Genomic DNA, 25,819 nt, shown 5'->3' with positions numbered 1-25,819 from the left:
ATGTGCTGACATCACATTTGTGATGACGTTTTAGCCCAAGTCACATATTATGCCAATTGTGGAAATTGCTCAATATAATGCAAGTTGGCATCTGGCAGTTTCTACATGCTGGGGACCCATACTCAACATAACGTAAAACCTTGGTGTACTCAACATGCCTGGTTTCACATTCTGGCAAGTGGACTGTTAGCTTAGCCCTGAAACATGACCGTCATAATGAGAATGAGCGTCGTGTGAACCATGGTGGCTACTGGCTAATGTTAGCTTAACATTTCAAGCAGGCACAATGAAGAATTGAGGACAGAACTTGGCTGAGAAGACAGTAGCCTCGGAAACCCAGACGTTTTATTAGTAACACGGTCTGAAAATGCTATGATAGCAACGCAGTTCATTTATCATTGGCTTATGTTACTTACCGGTCCATTATTTCTTGTAAGTGAATGTAGTTTTTTTTAACCGCGTGGCTCAACAAACTTGCCAGTTGCCACCTCAAGCCCACTGATGTGTCGCTAACCTGAGTGAGGGAGTACGTTTAAAGTACACCGCCCCCTGTTGGATTGAAGGGCATTTGACCGTGATTGGCGTCTGGTGGAACTGAGAGTGACAGTCACGCAATTTGACTATAGGCTGCCTAAATGTTGTACTTTTACTCACTACATTTTGATTATTATTATTACAAAACATACCACTTCAAATAGCCGATCTACAAGCTCACAATGCATCGCGATGCTGAGCTTGTAGATCAGCTATTTTCTAAAGATTTTCATACATTTGAGTGTACAGGGACATTCTGCAATATATCATTCTGCAACTTCTGGCACATTTTGTTCAGATCATTTTACAACAATTTTCTTTTGCAATTCAATTCAATTAGTTTTTAATTATTATCAACTGAACTCTGAACTCATTAATATAAACTCATCATTTTTGTCTAGTATTGGTTTTCTTCATGTTTTCCAGACAAGGTTAGAGTACGCCCTCTGGAGCAGGAAGATGGCATTGCAGCAGCATCTTCCCTCCCTTTATGAGTGGGTGAGTATGTCTGGGAGAGGGTCCATGAGATTGCTTGGGTTGACCAGTACAGGTCCCAGGGTTATTTATCAGGTTGCCATTAAGGAACAGGCGCTCAAAGGTCTTCATATTGTGTGGGAAAAACATGGGACAACCCTTTTTGGGAGCCGGTTTCCACAGACAGAGGGAGCAGGGTCATGATTTGCAATTGCATGGTCCAAAGTTTTCAGGGGGATGTAAATATATTCAGTTAATTTTTATTTGCCATAACCTAGGGGAAAAAAGGGGGAAACAAAAGGAATCCCGCACACTGTGTTCACTTTGAAAAGCAAGACCGCCCTCTAGTGGACAAAGCAAGATTGTGCGTTTCAAACTTATTCATATTAAACTGAAATCCTCCCCATATAAACTTCAATGCTCTGGCAGATATATATATATTATATAGATTAGAATATATTATATAGGATATATCCGCTGTATTTTTACCAACCTCTGTATATTTATTCTCAATACAAAAGAGAAAAAAAGGATATTAGCCAGATTGATAATTGATTGATTGACATTTTTATTTCACAGTAAAAATGCAGAATGGGTAGGCCTACATAATATTTCAAACGAAAGTCAATAGGCTGTAACTCACCATCCATGCACACAATAATGTAACTTTATAGCAGCAAATTAATATCAGACAAGAAACTGCTATTTGCACACACACACACACATTTCAAACTTGTGAAACGAGAAACGAGAAATGAGACACCAAATTAATTCAGCGGAAACAGAGAGAGAGAGAGAGAGAGAGAGAGACAGACAGACAGACAGACAGACAGACAGACAGACAGACAGACAGAGAGAGAGAGAGAGAGAGAGAGAGAGAGGGTAGATGGGAGAGAGAGAGGCTGAGCAGAGCACCGAGCAGTCAGTCTAGTTCTAGTATCGCTCACAGGAGTTCGTTCACAGACTACCGCAGACGCAGAGTTAGAACAGACAGCCAGCCAGCCAGCCAGACAGACAGACAGACAGACAGACAGACAGACAGAAGTGGAGGGGAGAGATGCTGTCTCCGAGGTGGACCGTTGCTCTGCTGCTCAGCGCTGCTGTAGTGGTGGTGGTGCAGGAGGTCGATGCCAGCAAGAAGAAGCAGGTCAAGGATGGACATTCTTCCCAATCCCGTCCCTCCTCCTCGGTGGTGTTGTTGTTGGAGGACCAGCGGGGTGTTCACCAGGCGAGATGCGCCTCCAGGTGTCTGAGTCTCCGCAGGACGCGAGCAGACGCCACCGCCGTCTCCAAGTCCAAACATGACCAGGTGCTGGTGGTGGAGGTGAGTGATTCAGGCAGTTGGCCATGTCGGCTAATCCTCTTCTGAAGTTCTAGGGCTATTTTTAGTTCGGTAAAACTCTGAGATGAGAGAAGACGTCACGAGAGTGTGCCAAATTGAATCAAATCGACTGACAGTTGGACACTACATTGTTATCTCACTCAATAGTAAACAAACCAAATAAGCCTGAGTAGCCTATAGCCTACACTACTATACAAGACAAGATATTATCAATAGGCTACTATACTATAGGAGCACTGCAGTAGCCTAATTTATATTTACAGAAACACAGTGGGGTAACTAACTTGTCTATCTAGGTCTAGTTGCAAATTGCAAACAGGTGCTTTTTTGAAGAAGGACTGGCAGAGTCACACTTTTTCATGGCTGGTGGTGGGAGGGCATTCCAAATTTTTGGTGATTTTGGTGATGAATTCATCCCATGTTTGTGCCTAATCAGGGGGGCGGGGTGAGTGAGAGATCAGTGCGAGCTCCTACTGGTCTGGGGCTGGTTTGTCATTTAGGATTTGAACGATTCCTGTTCCTATTCAAAACGATTCCCTTTTAACGCTCTGATTCCTTAACCGTTGGCTTTAACAATACCTGTCCAAATGGACCCTTTACGGGTCTGTAACTCTGAGAGTGTTCAAATGGAACCATATGGACCCTTATGGGTCTGTAACTCTGAGAGTGTTCAAATGGAACCTTATGGACCCTTACAGGTCTTTAACCCTGGATAGTGTTCACATGGAACCAAATGGACCATTACAGGTCATGTAACCCTGAGAGTGTTCACATGGAACCAATTGGACCCCCATACAGGTCTGTAACTCTGAGAGTGTTCACATGGAACCAAAATGGATCCTCTAAGGTAAGAACAGTTTGCAGAATTACAGTAGCCTACATTTCAAGCACAACTCAATACAAAAACTGTTAACTGTGAGTGGACGACCCAATAAAGCATACAGGGTCCACCTTGTTCAATTCATCGAAACATTTAGAGACGTAGATATATACACTTCAATTTAGCCAAAGAACAGAACAGGAATTCATCATAAAGGAGGTAAAAATGGAAAAGAAACATATACATTGAGGGGAAAAAGGTTCAGATTTTACAGGGGCCAGTTTTGAATTGCAGCCGTCCGTAGGTGCCCTTTGAGAGCGGTTTTGAAGGAGCCTTTGAGGTGCTGTGGTACCAAGAGGTGCATGCATAGTCGAAGAAACCTTGTACGAGGGCTCCTGTTAGGGTTTTCAAGGTGTTTTTGTTGTACACTCTTAGAGTTATGGTAAAGGGCCGGATCTACCATATGGGCACTTTGGGCACGTGCCAAGGGGCCCTTGGACAGATTATTTTTGAAAAGTGCAATTGTGTGTAAAGCAGCAACAATGCACTAGATTGGCTGTTGTTCAAGGTGGGTGGGTCCACTGGACTGTGTGAGGTCAGGTGATTGGCTGTTGTTCAAGGTGGGTGGGCCCACTGGACTGTGTGAGGTCAGGTGATTGGCTGTTGTTCAAGGTGGGTGGGTCCACTGGACTGTGTGAGGTCAGGTGATTGGCTGTTGTTCAAGGTGGGTGGGCCCACTGGACTGTGTGAGGTCAGGTGATTGGCTGTTGTTCAAGGTGGGTGGGCCCGCTGGACTGTGTGAGGTCAGGTGATTGGCTGTTGTTCAAGGTGGGTGGGCCCACTGGACTGTGTGAGGTCAGGTGATTGGCTGTTGTTCAAGGTGGGTGGGCCCACTGGACTGTGTGAGGTCTGGTGATTGGCTGTTGTTCAAGGTGGGTGGGTCCACTGGACTGTGTGAGGTCAGGTGATTGGCTGTTGTTCAAGGTGGGTGGGCCCGCTGGGCTGTGTGAGGTCAGGTGGAGAGGTGATTCTGGTGGAATAAAAGACATACGTCCGTCCGGCCAGCCAGCATTGCTTTGTTTTCATTCTGCATGCATAGCGTGTCAGGTGGCTCGACAAAAAAAAGGTAAAAACACTGAAATACACGGGCAAATTCTCTTTCCCATTTGCTTACTATGTGGGTCAAATAAAAATAATGCGTTTGTTACTGCCTGACTGTCACTCTGGGGCGGGGTAGGCGACCGGGAATAGGCCAATATAAATTTGTGAAGATTTACGCGTGCATGTGAAGGGGGGCCCTTCGAGCTTCAGTTCCCAGGGGCCATCAGACGTGTTAATCCGGCCCTGGTTAAAACGTTTGAGAAGCACTGATATTGTTCAGTTTGTACAGCAGACTGTCAGAAGTCTCTGACAGTGTAGATGAAACCAGTTACAAAAACAGTTCCAAATGTGATGGAACCGATTCCTGGTTCCTCAATGTTGGACCTGATTCCGGCCTTTAGAGTTTTCCAATTGGAGCGAGGCTCCACTTTCAAAACCTTTTGACTTTAGTTATGCATCAAAGTTGACTAATGTGTGCAGATCTAACTGTGTGCGTGCGTGCGTGCGTGCGTGCGTGTGTGTGTGTGTGTGTGCTTGCGTGCGTGCGTCCAGTTGACATCATTCACTGAGAAGAGAATGGCAGTGGAACACGTCATTGGTCAGTTGAAGTATGCACTCGCAGTGACCTCCTTGGGGGACAGGGGGGGGGGGGATTCGGGAGGGATGGGGTCATTCGTGATGATGACTGAGTCTGTCTGTCTGTCTTTCTGTCTGTCTGTTCATAGATACTGTGTGCGGTGATGATTTTTCCGATAACAATCAGGAAGAAGTACCAAAAAGCATTGGCATCAAAATGTACCAAAAGTAAAATAACTCATTATGCAGAATGTCACATTTCAAATAAAATGTGAAAAAATTCAAATGGCCAAAGTAGAAATACAGCAGGACTGAAATGGCTAGTTAATGTATGTTTTGTAATTATAATAATAATTAAAAAAGTAGCAAACGTTTTCAAATAAAGTAGCGGAGTCACAGTCAACGGACAATATTTGTACAGTAGGCCTAGTGATGTACAGTAGGCCTAGTGAACGAGACTTAACCCATAGGTGAACAATAGTAACTCTCTCTCTCTCTCTCTCTCTCTCTCTCTCTCTCTCTCTCTCTCTCAGAATAACGGATCCTTTGGCTGGTGTCGGAACAACAAACAATGCGCAAAGGTAGGCAGCAGCAGCATGCACCAGTGCACTTTCATCGTGTCGGCGTGCTCATACAGCCGTACACGTTTGTGTGCCGGGGGCAAAAACACCATAGTGGAACTTATTACCTATTTCTACATGTGCCATTCATCACCGGCGCAGGCACTTCATTTTCTGCCGCTGGCTATACGCCGAGACAGTAGCCGGTGGCTCTCGGCTAATACATCACTGCTCAAGAGCTCGAGACAGTAATGGATGGAATAGGACTTTTTTGGCCCCGTATATGCTTCCTCCTGAGATATTATGATAATACAACGTATACCATGATATGGTATACGGCCCGATCATTTTTCATTTTGCATGCAATATGCACGGACGTATGGTGCAGACCTGGCATTTGTGGAGTACCGTATGTGGAAAGAACAACTCTCTAGATTAAATGATAATACAAATAATATATAATAATCGCTTATTAAACGCAATAAATATACAAAAAGCGATATGCTTATGGTCTCCAGTCCACTCTATGCTATGAGGGCTGCTGGGGAAACTAGACGATATTCAAAATCTTCAATATTTCAATACCCCCCCCCCCCCCATTTGGAAGACATTAATTTTGTAGAAAGCGCTAAAGCCCTATCTGCTATCATGATGAACCTTGTATGGTTTCCTCCACAGTCACTGTTAACATAAATGAACCATTTATACATGCAGGCACACGCACACACACACACACACACACACACACACACACACACACACACACACACACACACACACACACACACACACACACACACACACACACACACACACACACTCCTTCCATATGGTTCAATAACATGTGCCACTGCACACCAGCACAGTCAAGATGGGACCCCCCACCACGGATTCTATACAAGAACATTTGGTCAAACTGCTGCTGCTGCTTTTGTGCCTTTATTCAAGGTCAAAACCTCCGCTGTCATCTGAAGACTCCACCTGACTAGGGCTGGGATGATGATCGCTATTATCGTTTATCGTAATAAAAGAGTAGTTATAAAGCTCTTGAGAAAGGTGAAACGTGACAATAATAATGACTTAAAGACGAGCTTTATCACAAATCTCCCCTCATGAGGGTCTCTGGCAGAAAATCTCTTTAACCCATTTTGGGGCGGGAACCCCTTTTGGTGTTAGCACTATGTTATGCTTTAGCCATTGAAAAATATCTGCTATCTTTGAAAAATCGAAGAACGACTAACATAAAACTGTTAAATGGGCGTCTGTGGCCAAATGCAAAATATGCTGATCGACAAAGTGCCACAGTTTGACTCTCACACGCTCCAATGCAGCACAAACCCCTTCTTGAAGATGGCATAACTCGCAGTATTCCCTCTGTGTGGCTTCTGTGGGTGGGCGGCGTGGGTGATGTCACTGTGCGCCGCCTCACCCTGGCCTTTGAGCTCATTCTCCCGGGGGGATCGTTGTCGAGAGCCTTGACGTAACCCTCTCAAGTCCTCCGTCGTTTAAATAGCACTCGGAGGTCATGAAAGGAGTCCGGCGCTTCCCGTATAGCTTTGTTTGCCGTCCGCGCGACTTTGACATCCAGACTTCCTCTACGTGCTTTATTCTCCCCGCATCTTTTTAGCCCGAACGAACCCCAAACATGGAAGAATGCGTGTCCAAATAATTCACTCGTGCTCACGGGGTCGCAGTTTGTCAGTGATACGGGGGAAACAAAGCCGGTTGGCGATTGGTCGAAACAGGAAGTTCAGAGACAAAGACGTTCATTCTCCTCCGGGGGAGGAAGCCGTTTATCTGGATGTCCAATCAAACGGTGGCGTGTGTGCGCAGCGGCCTGCTGCCCAGATGGAGACACACTATATGAGCGGTCATCGGAGAGGTCACTCTGACCCTTATCTGTGACCTCTGTGGTGCAGGAGAGGTCTGCACACAAACACACACACACACACACACACACACACACATGAATGCACACATGAACGCACACGCACGCACACACACACACACACACACAGTACACACACACGCACGCATGAACGCACACACACACACACACAGTACACACACACGCACACGCACGAACACAGACATAGACGCACGCAGGCACGCACGCACACGCACGCACACGCACGCACACGCACGCACGCATGCACGCACGCACACACACACACACACACACACACACACACACATGCACACAGACACATGCACAGACGCACCTACACACACATGCACACTGAAATGACCAATTGCACACTGGAAGCCTTGCATTGTTTTCCCAATTTCCCCCATTTTTCCCCCCCATGTCCTGATGTTTTGGTCTGGTTTGATCAAAAAGAACCGCTTGAATCCCAAATGACCTCAAACTCACCTTTACTTCCTAACAGCCTCTCTCTCTCTATCTCCCTTCCCCCGACTCAAAAGTAAAGCTACTCATTATGCAGAATGTCCCATTTCCAAGCTCACGACGCATAGCAAATCCTACACGTTTTGAGCTACCAACTACCAACTCAAGTTTTCAAATAATTGTGCTAGAGTAAAAAGAAAATATTTGCCTCTTAGGGTGTAGTGGAGTAGAAGTAAAAGTATTTAATTGGAAATAGTCCAGTAAAAAAGCAAAAAAAGAAAAGGGGACAGTACCTTTTCTTCTCTTAGTTACTTTCCACCACTGGGGGTGAGGGGTCGGGGAGGTTAGGCGCTCGACTTGAGCTGGAAATGGGGCGGAAAATGTAGCGACACCGAGGAAACGCTGGGAGAGGACGGGCGATATGGTGATGCGAGGCTGGATTAGAGATAGTCTATCTGAGGAGCGGACAGCCTAGATGAGAGCTGACAGTACTGGCTCACATGCAGCAAGACCCCCTGGGGCAGCGGACGGTTTCCAAACTGGCGGTCAGGACCTCCGAACCAAATGTTTGATTGTGTTTTTACATCATAATGTTCTTATTTTGATCATAAGACCCAATTTCAGAATGTTATGTCTCCAGGCTTTCTTCTGAATATGTATGACACTTATTTACTACGACATTTCTAGGAGTAGGCTACAATGGTACAGATTTTTCAAGGGCCCGCGTTGCGATGAGCAACGATGAGTTGAAAATAATCAACTACCGGTACACTTTACAAACAAGACCCCAAAAAACAACAAAAAAACAAGCCTAAAGTTGCTAATAATAAGCAGACCTGGCAACACTGTTGAGTAGCTCTTAAGGGTAAATGTGTTCATCTCTCTCTCCTCTGCAGTGCCTGGAGCCTTGCAAGGACACCTGGGAGATGAAGAGGACGAGCCAGTGCCGGGAGCTGTGTGAGGTACAGTTACAGTATATGTTGATGTCACACTCCTGCGTGAGGTACAGTATGATGTCACAGTTGTCACACTCCTGTGTTATGGGCAGATGGAGCGATGCAACGACGCGTTGTGAGTTGATTTGGAGCAGCTACATGCATCTTTGTCTGTCTGTCTGTCTGTCTGTCTGTCTGTCTGTCTGTCTGTCCGTATATCATGGAATGTTATACTAAAGTGTCAGTCTGTGATTAGTTTCTTCACAATTTTAATTCTTCATAATTCATGAAATTCCTGGAAATACTTTGAAATTAAACAAAACATTTTCCAGTCCTGGAAAAGGTTGGAATTCATCAAGGGTCCTGGAATGTGTATCAAGGGTCTTGGAAGAATAGTTGGCTATGCAATGATTTTGTCTATTGATCTTGTTAATAAAAAACACTTCCCCAAAACATGTATAACATTACACAAAATATGTAACATATGTAGTTTTTCGCCAAATGGCTGAACGGGGCTGCGTGATTGAAATCTAGATCTACAAGCTCACAGCGTGCTACAGCGTGATCCTATGCCCTAGGATAGGTGGTGTAACAAAAAAGATTGCACGACATTTGGAATGCTATATTCTCTGATTTTATTTATTTCACACAGTTTCAGAAAATGCATATTAAGACTTGACTTGAACACTTTTGTCTGTAGTGAGATATCATTTAGCTTTAATCCACGTGATATTGCCAACAGTTTGAGCCAGTGACCCGACTCTTTGTCCCCCTCGCTCCCTCAACACGCAGCGCTCCTTCCCCAAGAGGCAGTGGGAGTGCGTGACCAGCTGTGAGTTCGTCCAGTCGGTGATGGCGGTGAAGCAGGGCGACTGCCCTCCTCCAGAGAGGGCCAGCGGCTTCGCGGCGGCCTGCGTGGAGAGCTGCGACCGCGACACAGAGTGCTCGGCCCAGAAGAAGTGCTGCTCCAACGGCTGTGGACATACCTGCCAGGCCCCCAAGAACCTCTACAAGGGTATAAGCCAAGGAGATATCACTATTAGCTGAGTCACATTTTCAAATGTATAAAATGTAGAAAGTCCTCTGAAAATTGCCGATCTACAAGCTTACAAGTGCTGCGCTAAGAGCTTATACATCTGCTATTTTCTTTTAATCGTGAAAATGTGTGCAAATGTTTCCATGGAAAACATTTTTAACTCAAATCTTTGCTTGTGGGGTGTCCCTGGAACAACATACGGTATATAGTATAGGGTTTGAGGTAGGTTATCGTTTGTCGGACCGATGACTAGTCTGAACTAGGGCTGTCCCCGACTAAGGATTTGTATAGTCGACTGATAGATGAATAAATTTGCTGTTAGTCGACTAATAGTCGACTGCCCCAAAAAATTGTATATAAAAATACAATATTTACAAAAATATACAAAAATATTGTATTATTCCACTAGGTCTGTGGGGGACATAAACACATTTGAACATTCTGACTGTTCAAATCTTTTTTTTTAACAACTGAGAGGCTTGTCATTAGCCAGATTGAGCACAGCAGGTGAGATTGAGATTCTGGAGTCTATCAGGCCAGCGCACTGTGCGATTCAAGTCACAGGCAGTGGCACATTGCCACACTCCACATGCACATTGGAGATTTGAACAGTCAGAATGTTCAAATGTGTTTATGTCCCCCACAGACCTAGTGGAATAATACAATATTTTTGTATATTTTTGTAAATATTGTATTTTTATATACTTAAAAAAAAAAAAATTATGAACATCGACTAAGAGGTGGTCAGTCGACTGAGACCCGTTCCGATCGATTAGTCGACTATTCGACTAATCGAGGTCAGCCCTAGTCTGAACTAAGTACTGCACCTCTTGCAGAATCTGGTCTCAGGTCTCAATGAGCTAATAAGAGCGTCCCTGTCTCCCCGTGCATGCAGGCGCTCCGTTGAAGCCCAGGAAGGAGCTGGTTTTCGGGGAGCTCCCGTCGGGCCAGCTGGAGGTGCGCTGGTCCTCCCGGTTCAACGTGTCGGCGGAGCCCGTCGTCTACGTGCTCCACAGGAGGTGGAACTTTGGCATCGGCCCCAGCGAGGACAGCGCCACCCCCTGGCAGGTGGTGGCACAGGTGGGTCTCTCCTCCCCGACGAACGAACGAACGAGCCAGACAGACGTGTCTTTTATTTATACTATATAGGACTCCCTCTTCCATTGGTCGCCCTGGTTGGCACCTAATCCCCTAAACTTTAAACCTCACAAAAACAATGCCTAAATTTAGCTCTATGGTATTGTTAATCCTTTCCCTTCACACCCGCAGTGAATGTCTGTCTGTCTGTCTGTCTGTTGTATCAATAATTTGTACACTCTCAAAACTCTCAAACACCATGAACTTTACTCTCTGTACCAGATGGCTTGTTTCTTATATGTCCCTTTTTGTATGTTACCCTCCCCCAACGTGTTTACCACCCCACACACACACACACACGCACACAGACCACGGAGCAGCTGGCCAGGCTGGTGGACACGCGGCCGGGCCGCTGGTACCAGTTCAGGGTGGCGGCGGTCAACACCCACGGAACCAGAGGCTTCACCACGCCCAGCCGACACGTCCACACACGCAGAGGTGAGCGTCTGTCCGTCCGTCCGTCCGTCTAAAAACAGCTCCTCTTAAATAACCCCACCCTCCTCTTCCCTTCCCTTCCCCACCGTTCGTATCACCACAGACCCCTCGGGCCCACCGGCCCCTGTGGACCTGCGGGTGACCAACATGACCTTTGGCCCCGGAAGGACTGTGTCGGCCAGGCTCCGCTGGAGCGCTCCGGTCGACCCGGACGTCCCCGTCCATCACTACAAGGTCTCCTGGAGCTGGAGGACTGCCCCCGCTGCCGGGGAGACCCCCTCCTCACCTTCCTCCTCCTCCACCAAGCGCAGGAAGACCCTGAGAGGGGTAAGCAGTAATGGCGCAGTGGTTCCCAAACTCTTTAGCTGGAGACCCAAAAGAGAAATTGGACGTTTTCCCCCGGGACCCAAAAACGAATGACCAGAGACCACCATACCACAGTTACAGATCTGTAAAGGATCCATCTGGTTCAATTTGTACACTGTCGGAGTTACAGACCCGTAAGGGTCCTTTTGGTTCCATGTGTACACTCTCAGGGTTAACATCCTGTAGGAATGGTTAAAGGGTTACATTTAAGGAATCAAACCATTAAGACTATAGGGTTGGGGTCCTTTAGCTTTTCTTTTAACGATTTCCAGTCCAGTAAGGATTTTGGCTAGGGATATCAGAGGTCAAATCTATGAATGTCCTTTCTCAAAAGAATCTTTTCAGTTTACTTTCAGAAGTGACAGATCAGCTATTTCCGCTGTTCCCCGCAAGAACATATTCAAGAGGATTTATTATATTAAGAGTTAACAGTTGTTGGATAAGTCATATTTGAAGCTGAGCGTGTAAAGTCAGCATTCATTGCAGGCAAACGCCTGCATGAAACCAGCCGTGAAATGCAAAGAATAACAATAATAATAATGTGTAAAAGATTAATCCTCTCCTACTGGCAGAAATACCTTTTACTGTAAGTGACAGGAACTGAGCCATGAGTCACACACACACACACACACACACACACACACACCCAATCTGAGCTGCACGTGAAGCCAGAGTAGCGCACGTGAAGCCAGGGTGGCGTGTGTCTCCTCTCGGCTTGATCTGAAGATGACTGATGTGACAGGACAGGATCAAGTGATCTGAAGATCAAGTCTTAAAGACGTTTCACACCATCAATCTACGTCACAGGGCACGTCAAGGAATGCCGGTCGGTTGGAGCGAGGTGCTGCCTGCAGGTTCAGTGTTTGTAGAGATTTCAGAGTCTATAGGCTAATAAGGCTGTAGCCCTTTTGACTGCCCTGGCATGTGAGAAGCCCCTCTGGGAAGGTAGAAAGAGAGAGAGAGAGAGAGAGAGAGCAGAATGGAACAGAGGTTGTGCGATTGCGAAGGATTAAAGTTGTCAGTCGCCACAACTGATTTCAGTCATTTGGATTCCACAAATAATAGAAGGCAACATGTCTTCTATGGAGGCACGTAGCGCAGCGATAATAGCCGAACTCCCAGCTCTCCATTTTCTGCTCTGTTTTCGGTTGTTAGGTGAAGTGGTCAAACTATAGAAGCATCTTCCATAAAACCCCTATGGATTTCAATTAAGTAAAGGTTAAAAGCCTCAGTCTGTGATTTCTTCACCTTGGTTGGCAGTAATCTAGAACAGCAGGAACAATAATTATTACTCAAAGGAACATCATAATTTGACATATTATTAGGCTGTTAGTTGTTTAGGAAACGACGCTTTCACAGCGTTTAACAAGTCGTACATTAGGACTTGGCAATTGGCCATACCACACTTTTTTCACAAGTGAGATAAAATGTGCTTTAATCCATGCGATTGGGATACTGTAACTACACCTGACATTGTGCTTGTTTTCGCTGTCGCCCGCGGCTTCTTTGGCTTCCCTTGGCGAGCAGATCCTGAGTGACGTCCCAGAGAAACAGGAGTGTTCTTGTGTCAACAGTCTTGGATTCATTGATCCAATGCTTAATTGTGGTTTAATTTACAGTTAGTGTGGCTTCTCTCTCTCTCTCTCTCTCTCTTCGCTGGCTGAATGGTACTATAAACAGAAACACGCTGTTCAGAAACACCTGGTCTGTCCCTGTCGGAAACATTTAAGATGCGTTTGAATTTGTGCACGCCGTGCTGTAGGCCTTTCAGAATTATTACAGAATAGCCTATAGGCGCAATTATTTGACATAATTGAAAATGTATGAACATTCGTTCAGATGTACATAAGCATGGAATACGGTTGTGTATATTACAGGAAACTCCGGTAAACTCCCGTAATGTACCATCACACCACCATATTACTGTATATGCCTGCTAAACTTGAGGTTTACGGGTGTGTGTGAGTGTGTTTGTGTGTGTGTGTGTGTGTGTGTGTGTGTGCGTGCTTGTGCGTGCTTGCGCGTGCACGCGTGTGTCCTTCAGACCCAGGTGGAGCTGGACAGCATGCGGTCAAACAGGAGCTACAGCGTGGAGGTCCAAGCGGTGTCCTACTGGGGACAGAGCCAGCTGAAAGGGCCCAAGGCCGCCCTGCGCTTCGCCACGCAGCAGCGCGCAGGTATAAAACATTCTCTGGGAACCGCTTTTGGTGTTATAGCATCATGTTATGCTTTAGCTATTGAAAAATAGCAGATCTACAAGCTCATAGCGCGCCACCGAGTGGCGCGCTACGAGCTTGTAGGTCTGCTATTTTTGAAGAATCGAAGAACGACTGACATATAGAAACATAGCTTTTTCAGAAAACTGTCAGGATGTAGAAGACATTTTTAGAATCTGATCTCAGGTCAGAATGGGTTATGTTATCAGCAGCAGTGAGTGGCGGGGGCGGGGGGGGGGGGGGAGTACTACAGTTACAAGTAAAAGTCTGGGAAATGTACATGAGTAAAAGTATAAAAGTATCGGCATCAAAATGTACTCAAAGTATCAAAGTAAAACATTTCGACGTTTTCGACGTTTCGAAATTCTTCGACCGCAATGAAGACCTTTTAGGTCGTTGTTTTTAACTCCGTATCCTCTTCTTCACTGTTTTTTAGCGCTCTGATCTCTGTTTTACTGTACCTCCGTGATGACAGAATTTTTATTAATTTGGCTAAAGTATGCATTCAATCAAATAAAAAATGCCATCTAAAGACACATGGAAGAGAAGTTTGATTGTAAAAACTAGCTTTTTGTGTTACCCGAAAACGCACTAAAACAACAAAACAAACCTCTTTTGCTTTTTTCCTTCCTTCCTTCCTTCCTTCCTGCCTGCCTTCCTTCCTTCCTTCCTTCCTTCCTTCCTTCCTTCCTTCGGCGCTGCACAGCCATCAGCAGTGGTGTGCCATCAGACCCTCTTCTAGACATCCTGGACGTGGGGACTCCGTTCTATCAGGACGGACAGCTTCAGGTCCGGGTCTACTGGCAGAGCAGCACAGGTACGCACGCACGCACGCACGCTGGCACGCACGCACGCACGCACCCCATGTGTCTGTCAACATCAGTAGCAGCACAGAGAGGATTGTCAGAGTTATGTAAACAACATGAAGCTTATCCTACGTTTCAAAAGACCAATCATAAGTAATTACAGCCTGGAACAAAGGGGTCTTTGTTTAGAGCCGAGCGGCGTGTGCGTGCGTGTGTGTGTGTGTGTGTGTGTGTGCGTTTGTGTATGGACTGCTGTCTTTCGGCTCCTCTCCTTGCCGGAAGCCATAGTGTAATGCAGGCCTTTTGAAGCGGCTTCTCTGGTGAACGTCTAATGAATGAACTGTGATAACAATTCTTATACTCTTATTGTAATGACTTGTTTATGGGGCTTATTCTTTTGGGTGAACTACTCCTTTAAGAGAAGGGGCGCTTTTGCTTTGATAACGCAGTCCAGCCACGGATACATACAGCACCTTATGGCCTTGCACAGCACACAAAATACAGAATATACAGTTTCTATTGTACAAAGTATTACCTCCTCTCAAATCCACAGCTATAGCAGACTACAGACATTCACATTCCTGTTATGCAAGTACACAGGTGGAGATCCGTACGGACCAAATAGACCCTTACCGGTCTGTAAACCCAAGAGTGTAAAAATTGAACCAAATGCAACAAATGCAAACAAATTTACGGGTCTATTGAGCGCGAATCACAGCAAATACATACAATTGTGTCTCTATTGTTTGAATGTCAATCCAAGACATATAGGTTGGACAGAACCACCGGAAAGGGTGAATCTGAAAGCCTCTCGTTTGTCCCTCAGAGCCGTCCGTGGTGCGCTACCGCGTGCAGTGGGGACCAGAGACCTGTGCTCACAACCACACCTCACCCCCGGAGAAGGTCATCACACAGGTGACCTGCTGGATCAGAACAGGAGTGTTGTTTTTTTACAGCAAGTTTTAGTCATAGAAGTATCTTTTTTTTTTTTTTTTTAAGATTTTTTTTTTGCGGCTTACGCCTTTTATTGATTTTTTAAGGGACAGACAGTAGGCTGACAGGAAACGGGAGAGAGATGGGGGGATGACATGCGGTAAAGGCCGTGTCGGGTCCGGGAGTCGAACCCGCGGCACACCGCGACTGGATCACCAGTCCGGTGCCCAGACCGTTACGCTACGGCCTGGGCCGTCATAGAAGTATCTTGAATAGTTTTCATTTAGTTTAGGTCACATTTTAGTCACCTGGAATGTTTTACCTTTAGTCTAGTTTTAGTCGACTAAATGTCATGTGATTTTAGTCGGCTAAATCTACAGTTGATTTAGTCGACTAAAATGTATTTTGGCGGGCCTTGATGCCCTCACTTGCTGAAGATATCCGATCTACAAGCCCACAACGCTGCGACGCGTTGTGAGCTTGTAGATCTGCTATTTTCAGCATGCAACCAAGTGTAAAATGGCTTATACTGGATATCGTGTCCACTAGTCCCTTCCTAACATTATAGTCTAGTTTTTATCTGTTGACGAAATTGTCAATGCATTTTAGTCTTAGTTTTAGTAATCACAGCTTAGTTTTCATTTAGTTTCCATTTAGTTTCCGTCAGTGAAAAAAGGTAGTCGGCGAACATTTTTCGTCTTTTAGTCCATTCTGCGCGGGAACCCGTTTTGGTGTTAGCACTATGTTATGCTTTAGCTATTGAAAAATAGCAGATCTACAAGCTCATAGCGCGCCACCGAGTGGCGCGCTACGAGCTTGTAGGTCTGCTATTTTTGAAAAATCGAAGAACGACTGACATTTTTAGAATCTGATCTCAGGTCAGAATGGGTTAATCAGACCAGTGTGTGTCCTCGTATGAATCTGATCTCAGGTCAGAATGGGTTAGTCGTATTAGTCGACGAAATCAACACTGCTGGAGAGTGGGCCTGTGGAACAGCTAGGACAATAGGCTCTATGCACTGCAGCCACTTTTGGAAATAACTCTTCCTACGCTTCATGGTCAACATTGTGGTTGTGTCGTCCAATTGGAGAGCCTCATGGTCAACATTGTGGTTGTGTCGTCCAATGGGAGAGCCTCATGGTCAAACATTGTGGTTGTGTCGTCCAATAGGAGAGCCTCATGGTCAACATTGTGGTTGTGTCGTCCAATTGGAGAGCCTCATGGTCAACATTGTGGTTGTGTCGTCCAATGGGAGAGCCTCATGGTCAAACATTGTGGTTGTGTCGTCCAATGGGAGAGCGTCATGGTCAAACATTGTGGTTGTGTTGTCCAATAGGAGAGCTTTGCCAGCCTGCGGGGTCTGCTGTTCTCCTGCAAGTACAAGGTCCTGCTGCAGCCTCTGGGCAGTAAGCTCCGCCTCCCGTCTGAGAGCGTCAGCTTCGTCACGCCGCCGTGCGCCGCCGTCCAGGCCAAGAGCCCCAAACCCATCGCTTGTTCTGCACAGGAGGGTGAGACACTGGCACACACACACGCACGCACGCACACACACACACACACACACACCGCCTGTATAGGGCAAATTTATATAAATTATGTTAAGCCTGAAACCAAGCCATGCAGGATCCTGGTGAATCATGTCCATTTGATTCTTGTGTCAAAAGAATATTTTAATACTGTATGTAATGATATTAGGGTATGGCATATTACGGTATAATATGATGACTTGATACCAGGTGGGTGGCAGTGTCCGCTTGGGAACCGGAAAGTTCTGATGTGTCTGAGTTCTTATTCGGAGAATGAATCAATTAATAGTGTCATTTTGAGTATCCAATTAACATCTATCGCGATGAATGGATCGGTACAATAACGTTTCCAGCCATGGTGGGACTACATGCGGTTATCAGGTGCTTGTTCGACAGATTCGAGAGAACACAGTGTATGGGAGCGGTATCAACAGATAAAATGCAAGTTTATGAACACTATAACGTACGTGGGAAATAAAGAAATGAGCAAAGAACTGTCTCTCTGTGAAGCTAATTACGTGTACACGTGATGCTTCTTCAGCTCCTCCCCTGAAGAAGGTCCTGCTGGCCAGGGTGGGGAACCTGAGCGCCTCCTTCGAGGTCCGGGGGGACAACGTGACGGCTGCGTTCGGCTGGGAGGTGCACGGCGAGCGGCGGCCCGCCGCCGTGACGCTGGCCGGGTACCAGGTGACCTGGACGGAGGTCACCACCGCCTCCGCTGCCGTGGGCAGCAGCCCCCGCAACAAACAGCTGCCCCATCACCACCACAGCCTCATCTCCCAGTCCCAGATCCTACCACCAGTAAGTACACTAAACCAAGGGTTTTGAATGCCAACACGCTCGCCCTGCGAGTAAATCCGGCGGTATTCACCTGGTATTCCTTTAGTCTCTCGAGACAGACTGTTGTCTCGCGTCAAAGGAAAAGAGGGGCACTGTTTTTCCTTTGTTTTGCCAATGGGTTCCCATTATTAACTAACTAACTAAAGTAAAAAAAAATCTAACCTCAACTATGCCTAACCCTGAACTTATTTCTAACGTGTGTGTGTGTGTGTGTGTGTGTGTGTGTGTGTGTGTGTGTGTGTGTGTGTGTGTGTGTGTTTGTTTGTTTGTGCGCGTGCGTGCATGCGTGCGTGCATGCGTGCGTGTGTGTTGGCGAGCCTGCATGCGTGCCTGCGTGCATGCGTACGGTACAGGTATATGACTTTCTCTACCCCCCCCCCCCTCTCATCCAGGAGCGTACTGTCCTGGTGGTACCGGGGCTGAGACTGGGCAGCCTCTACAGACTGGAGGTACAGGTGATCGGGGCAGAGGGAGAGGGTCCCGCCTCCAGTCGGACCTTTCAAACGCCCGGCCACCCCCAAACCCACATGCACCACCTCAAGCACAGTAAGAAACCATTGTTTTTTTACCCCATTTTCTCAGTTTCTCAGTTTAACCACTGATATAATTATTTCACGGTGACCTGAAATCCTTGTCATTACAGAACTGGGGAAACGTCAGCATCCACAGCCAGTCATCGAGAGGCACTGAGCCCCAGAGTGGGACCGTCCACCGACGAACCGACCACGTCTCCCAAATCTCAGGACAGAGGAGCTACCTACGGAACAACGAGTTCCTCCCTCAGAAAACAAAACAAAACAAAACACACCTGTTGCTCTGGGAATGCCGCGTCACTGTTAAAGGTGCTGTAGTGTACTTTCTTTCTTTTCTTTTCTTTTTTTTTCAAATAAGTATTATAGCTCTATTTTCTGATAGTAATCATTGCTGTATAGAGCACTGGTTCTCAACCAGTGCTCTATAATAGATATATCTATATTTGGCCACCATTCAAGTACGTACGTATACGTAGTTAACCCATTCTGACCTGAGATCAGATTCATACGAGGTTTCCACTGGACACACACACTGGTCTGATTAACCCATTCTGACCTGAGATCAGATTCTAAAAATGTCAGTCGCTCTTCGATTTTTCAAAAATAGCAGACCTACAAGCTCGTAGCGCGCCACTCGGTGGCGCGCTATGAGCTTGTAGATCTGCTATTTTTCAATAGCTAAAGCATAACATGATGCTAACACCAAAATGGGTTCCCGTTCAGAATGGGTTAATTATTACATAATCGCATGAAAGCAATTATTATTAGAATAAGGTTATTAAAGTATGTAAGTTATTGTGTCATTATCTGCACTGGTGCACCTTCTGTTTACGAAGCCTAAAAGCCCAATAGAAAGGTAATTTTGATTCTTAATGTTCGAACGTTCACACACGTGACAGAAACGCAATTAAATCGTCGACTATTAACCCTACCACCATCATTATGACTGATTTTAAAACACAGTGGCGTACAGTAGTCCTAGCAGTGTGCGCTCCTGAAGGGATACTTCCACGCTTGCGTAATTTTAACCCGTTTAGCCAACATATTTTATTTATGTTTTAATACCGATTGCAATGAAACCATGGTAAGTTTGTAAATACATCAAAGATGCGATTATAATCCGTTTCTAATGGAGGAAGCCTTGGCCTGGAAGAGAGGTCATCAGGTGGTCTCCGACCTTCTTAGAGTGTTTCAACGTTAGAGTATATATTAATAGAGACGGCACCGGATTTCTCCTCCCATCCACTTGCAGGCACTGAGAGGTCTCTAGTCTAGGACTATGGTTTGCCTCCTGCCTATTGTCCTCCTACGTCTCACCAGACAGTTCGTCTGTGCGGTGTGCATGCGTCCGTCCTTGTCCACACTTTCTCTGGTGTATTTGAGTCAAGGAAACCTTCTCTGCGTCTGTGTCACTGTCGTTGTTATCCCATTACAAGTTATTCCATACAATATACATTGAATAGTAAGTACTAGTTGCCTGTATTTTTCTTTTCTTTTTTACATTATTTTACATTAACACACGTGTTGAGAACCACCACTGTGTTCAGTAACAGGAGTCTCCGTGTCTCTGTGTTCAGTAACAGGAGTCTCCGTGTCTCTGTGTTCAGTAACAGGAGTCTCCGTGTCTCTGTGTTCAGTAACAGGAGTCTCCGTGTCTCTGTGTTCAGTAACAGGAGTCTCCGTGTCTCTCCAGCTCTTTAGTAAACTCAGCATGCATTTCCAGGTCGGGATACCAGGTTTATCCAATCAGGAGAGTGAAGGATTCAGGATAAACAAGTGACACAAGTGATGAAGCAAAAACAGAATCGCAGAATTACTATCAGAATATAGAGCTGTGACCTTTTAACAACAATATATTACAGAGCACATTTAACTTGACCTTAAAAAGGATATTTAACTTCCAATTATGTTTGGGTTTTGGGTTTCGCCCCAGACAGTTTTAAAGTCCCCTTCTTATATAAACCCATTGTATCAATGTTAACCATGTTATATATTCATTGAAAACACCCGTCCCTGGTTCTGGTGTGTGTGTGTGTGTGTGTGTGTGTGTGTGTGTGTGTGTGTGTGTGTGTGTGTGTGTGTGTGTGCGTGTGTGTGCGTGTGTGTGTGCGCGCGGGTCCCATTGATGTTAGTGCATGCGAGCATGGTCCCTGTCACTTCTGTCACCGCCAAAAGTAACACAAGCATTACCAGAGACATGATGATTTCATAAAGCTACAATCATCATGTTATTCTGTAATCTGTATGCAGTATGTTAATGCAACACTGTAACTACCTTATACTGTACATACTACAGTGGTTGGATGTGGTCTCCCTCTTTACATCTTTACATCGTGAGAAAGACAGAGAGGGGAGAGATGTTGTTTAGCATATCCTGTATCAATGTAAATGCTGTATATACTGTTTGTCTGTATTTATTAGTGGTGGTTTTGTGTGTGTATGCGTGTTTTACTGTAAACCTAAAATACATCGATGACTGTCTATACGTTCCACCTTTCGTAAACCACTCAAAACTTTGTCATTCTTCTTTGTTTTTAGTTTTTTTTTTAAGTAAAACATTATAATTCCACTTGAAATGTCTAAATGTATTTATTCATAATTGTCTGATCTGCTCTTCTCATCAGCATTTCGTCCTGAGAGTCAGCAGTGACCTTTAGTGTGTGGTGATAATTGACCATGAATGCATGCCAACAGGAAAGTATACAGTGCGTCAGTATTACAGACCAGTAAGTAACCACAGGACCTTTGCACGATTTGCCGTCTGACACCGCCGCCCACTTAGGATTGGTCGCCTCTAGCTCCAACCGGGATGGACTATCTTCCTAAATTAACATCTTTGGCTATATACGTACAGTACAATGAGTACACCAGCTGGCCTGTCGGCACTATCTACCCTTTACTCTGCTTATTAACGCTCTGCTTATGATCATGTGCCTGGGAGGGCGTCGGTCCGGACTGCTTGACAGAGAACCATCTAAATTAAAAACTCTTGTAATGTGACGTCACGTGAACAGGAGAAAGGGATGGATGCACTGGTGGCTGTACTGTCACGTGTACCGGACCGCTCCAGTGCATGTGGATAAGGGATCGTTACAGCCCACGGGATGTATACTTAAGGCCATTCTTTACTCTGAATTTATGAGTGCTCCACTCCAAGGTCCCACCATTTCCCCACCTATTTCCTCCACTGGCTCTAAATACTGTCATCCGTCCAGAGAGAGAGAGACAGAGATGGTCTTTAGGTTAAGAGACTGGAGAGAGTTGGCGGCAGCCCTCGTCTTGATCTCTGCTTCTCGGTTAAAAACTGTGATTTCTCCAGGACGGTGGGTGCTTTCCTCCGCTGGCAAACGGCGGCCGAAAAACAGAGGCGCCCCGATCTACAGTACAAGCCCGAAAAAGTTACCCTTTGGCACCCGGCCTCCGGGGGTGGACCAGGACCCCCAGAGACCATGGCCACCCTCCCGGATGCCCCCGGCGGCACGCGGTGGCCCCCTGTGTGACAGTTCAGAAGCATCTTCCATAGTAGTCTCGGATATTTCGTATAAAAGCAAAGGTTAAAGCTGGCCAGTTTGTTGGTACTTTGCGCTCCTGCATCGGCCTTGGGTACATCCACGTATGTTAGTGGGGTACGTCTACGTCCTCGTGATCGATGCCCGTGTGTTGCTTTCCACAGCACCAATTTGCTGGCTGGCAGCAAATTATATACCGGTATCTATATATAGCTACCGTTTACACAAACACACACACACACACACAAACACACACACTGCCTGCACGTACACACTCGAGCACATTCCATATTACGCCTCTGTCTGCACACACACACACACACACAAACACACGCACGCACACACACACACAGTCACACACTTGACAGAGTCGACACAATCGCATTCGACACAATCGCATGCGATAATCCCCCCAAGATTCGCGTAATGCAGTCTTTGAAGAAATGCCCTCTGGCAGTTTCCTCGACGCTGATTTGTGTTCCGTAGCCGAGTCCAACTCTCTTGTCTCGGTCAAAACCTAAGGGAGACCCAACCACTGTATCCATCCAACACCGCAGTGAGGAGACAAGGAAAAAGACCAAACCTCAGGGAGACCCAACCACTGTATCCATCCAGCACTGCAGTGAGGAGACACTTTAGTCTTTGTGCTCTAGGGATGCATGCAGCTGCAAAGTACAACACTTTTTAATACTCCAAACAAAAAGACTATTACTACTACATCAAAAGTAATCAACCGACTATACTATATAAGAACAATCTGCGATCTACAAGCTCACAGCGCCTCGCACCGTGTGGGATTATGAGCTTGCAGATCTTCTATTTTCACAATATTTATCTTTAGAACCGTCTCAAACTAAATCTAAATGCCTCAACACATTTATTTACCACCCATCAGGAGCGATCACTTCACGGGTCTTCGCGTCTGTGTGTGTGTGTGTGTGTGTGTGTGTGTGTGTGTGTGTGTGTGTGTTTGTGCGCGCGTGTGCGTGCATGCGTGTGCGGCTTGTCATTCTGTGAGACATTAAGGCTATATGTCTACACAGTGCGTTGGACACAGCCCTTAGCAGGCATTTGCACGGCAATGAGAGCAGCACAGCTCCTCTGGGTGGAGGCAGGCTAGGTCAGAGCTGTCAGGATGGCCTCATTTCTCCCAGCTTCTCTCTTCACTAAATGTCAGTGTCATGGTTGGGTCACCCCACTCTGGATGGGACATTATCACGTTTAATCAGACTATCGATTGGTCTACGTATAGGTGAGATACTGACCTACCGACGAGCTGGTGTTTTGTCGTTATTCTGTGGGTTGTTGATGGCTACCGTTTTGACCGCGACGGAGGCGTGCCGTCTCAAGTGAACTTTGGCCCACGATCGAGAGGCACCACCGACTCGGCGGCGTCCGAGTTGCGAACCGAATAGTAAATCGTGTTTTGGTGACATGCATGCGTTTGCCCCAACCGCTACTGGCCAGAAAGCCATCATCAACCAGCGACGAATAGTTTTCATAATCCTCATGGGGGCCAACCGTGCCTGGTTGGACAGTGTCTTGACTGTCATCAGTGCGGTTGGGTTCAATTCCCCGACAATCCTCATGGGGGCATTGGCCCTCCGGCCCCCACAGACTCTACATCACTGTGACATCAACCCACAGAATAACAACACATATAGGCTACTGGTAGGTCAGTATCTCACTTACTTCAATAGTATCTCATTCTCACGGTCTCACCTACCATTCAATAGTCTGATTAAAGGTGATAATCAACCGTGTGCGTGTGTGCGTGCGTGCGTGTGTGTGTGCGCGCTGTCCTGCTTTAATTAGATTGATTCCATCAGCGCTCATTATCATGACTGATTAATCAGCCAACGGATCAGCCAAACGTGTCAAGCTTCGTTATTGTTGGCCAGTCATTGAACGAGGTGGACTTGAGCGATCTCTCTCCTCCAATCTCTCCCATCATATGCAGTCACTGGATTAAGCCCACGGCTTCCAGTGTTGGAAAATTGATTATGAATGATTGATAATTATGGCCGATCCGGAGAGGCCGTACATCACGCGTCGTCGTCACATGCGGGGGCGTATTAACGTCTTATTGACTCGTCATCGGCGCTCGGCAGATCGGCCCGCCGAACATTATCGGCGAAGCCGTAACTCACACTCACACACGCCGAGGCCGTGGCTCATTGAGACGGATTGTTCCACTTATAAACGCCGCCGTCATCTAGACATTAAGCCGGTAAACCCACAGCCCACATTTAACGTTTATTGATCGCATTGCGAGCATAAATCACAGGCCATGACATCTCTTAACCGTGTGATTAAATGTATTTTGAATCTCATCAGTCGTGTACTCATTAGTATGCATGTGCGTCTATACTGTCTAGTCTACCGTACATACCGAACAGCATGAAGGGATAATTGGCCAAATAGCTGTACGGCAACATTGAGACATAACCAATTATACTCAAAACTAGAAAAAGTGCCCTTCTGGGCACAGGTCTCCACCAGGATAGGAATGTAGGACATTGCAGCTTGCCTTCATCTGGTGGTTGGATAAAAGGGCAACAAAAGTAAACTAGAGAGACTGTGTACCAATTTGCGCGATGTTTGGACAAAATCTGTACGTGTACTGTGCAAAAACTTGTTTTGCACAAAGCGGCCTCCTGGTGGCGCTATAACAGGCCGTTCTGGAAATTTTGGGGCAGAGGTTCATCGTTGGCATCCAGGGAGTGTGTGTGCAAACACACACACACACACGGACGGACGGACGGACGGACGGAGTTCAAAACATACTCTCCCCCCATGCCTTCTGCCTGGTGGAGACAATAATATAAATGTTATACCTGGTAATGTGGGAGTCATATTTTGACGTAGCTCTGGTCCATAGCCTTAAGGCTGTGGACCAGAGCTAATTTTGACGGCAGTATGACTGCCTGTCATAATTTCAAGTATTGGACAGTATTAGAATGATATTTGTTGTGAATTTTCCCATGCAATCTAATTGGCAGCCTCTGCTGGACAGTTCCCCTTCCCACAGCTCCTCTTTACTGCATCATCAATGATCAACAGGTGTCTGCCATCACCACTCTGGACTGATCCGGGTGTGCCCCCACATACAAACACTCATATCCCTCACACACTCCACTATGGGGTAAGAAGAGTATCACAGTACATATTACAGATTTGTAACTCACAAGTTCAGATTTGCAACTCACGATTTGTGTTTTTTTATCTGTATTTTGCATCTGTGTTTTGTATCCGTGTTCCGCATCTGTGTTTTGTATTTGTGTTTCAAACACAGATGCGCGAAACACGGATACAAAACACAGATGCGAATTACAGATACAAAACACAAATTACAAATCTGTAATATTTACTGTGAGACTTTTTTTTTTTTTTTTTAAGATATTTTTTTGCGGCTTACGCCTTTTATTGATTTTTTAAGGGACAGATAGTAGGCTGACAGGAAACGGGAGAGAGATGGGGGGATGACATGCGGTAAAGGCCGTGTCGGGTTTACTGTGAGACTTTTGATACTGTTCTGACCCCATACTCCACAGTCCACACAGTATTCACTCACCAGTCATTCCACCTCATCTCCAGACCAGAAGCCATGCGTGAATGAACAATGTAAGCTTGGTTTCTGTATTGTATTTACTTTACTTACCTGTTTACTGTATTTTGAGTTACAGACCTGATTTAATATCTGAATCTACACTTTGAACGGCAAAATGTCTGATTTGGTATTGATTTGTTCGATATTTCTTTCTGTTATTTGACGTTTTCAGAACCATGGTT

General features: G+C 45.9%; 1 protein-coding gene across 1 annotated transcript; it reads left to right on the top strand.

The window, feature by feature from the left end:
- Positions 1-2,065: 2,065 nt before the first annotated feature.
- anos1a (anosmin 1a) lies at positions 2,066-18,675 on the top strand (the record flags this gene model as incomplete). Its single annotated transcript, XM_083758342.1, has 14 exons — positions 2,066-2,332; positions 5,381-5,428; positions 8,654-8,719; positions 9,485-9,707; positions 10,624-10,808; positions 11,174-11,303; positions 11,404-11,627; positions 13,711-13,843; positions 14,589-14,699; positions 15,515-15,603; positions 16,959-17,130; positions 17,687-17,946; positions 18,378-18,531; positions 18,629-18,675. The coding sequence occupies 14 exons, from the start codon at positions 2,066-2,068 to the stop codon at positions 18,673-18,675; spliced, it is 2,109 nt and encodes a 702-aa protein (XP_083614468.1).
- Positions 18,676-25,819: the final 7,144 nt, after the last annotated feature.

This window comes from Protomyctophum parallelum (genome assembly GCF_964188405.1).
Source record: "Protomyctophum parallelum genome assembly, chromosome: 23".
In the NCBI taxonomy this organism is placed as follows: Eukaryota; Metazoa; Chordata; class Actinopteri; order Myctophiformes; family Myctophidae; genus Protomyctophum; species Protomyctophum parallelum.
The sequence above is the reverse complement of the archived record's forward strand: the minus strand, read 5'-3'. Positions and strand labels throughout refer to the sequence as shown.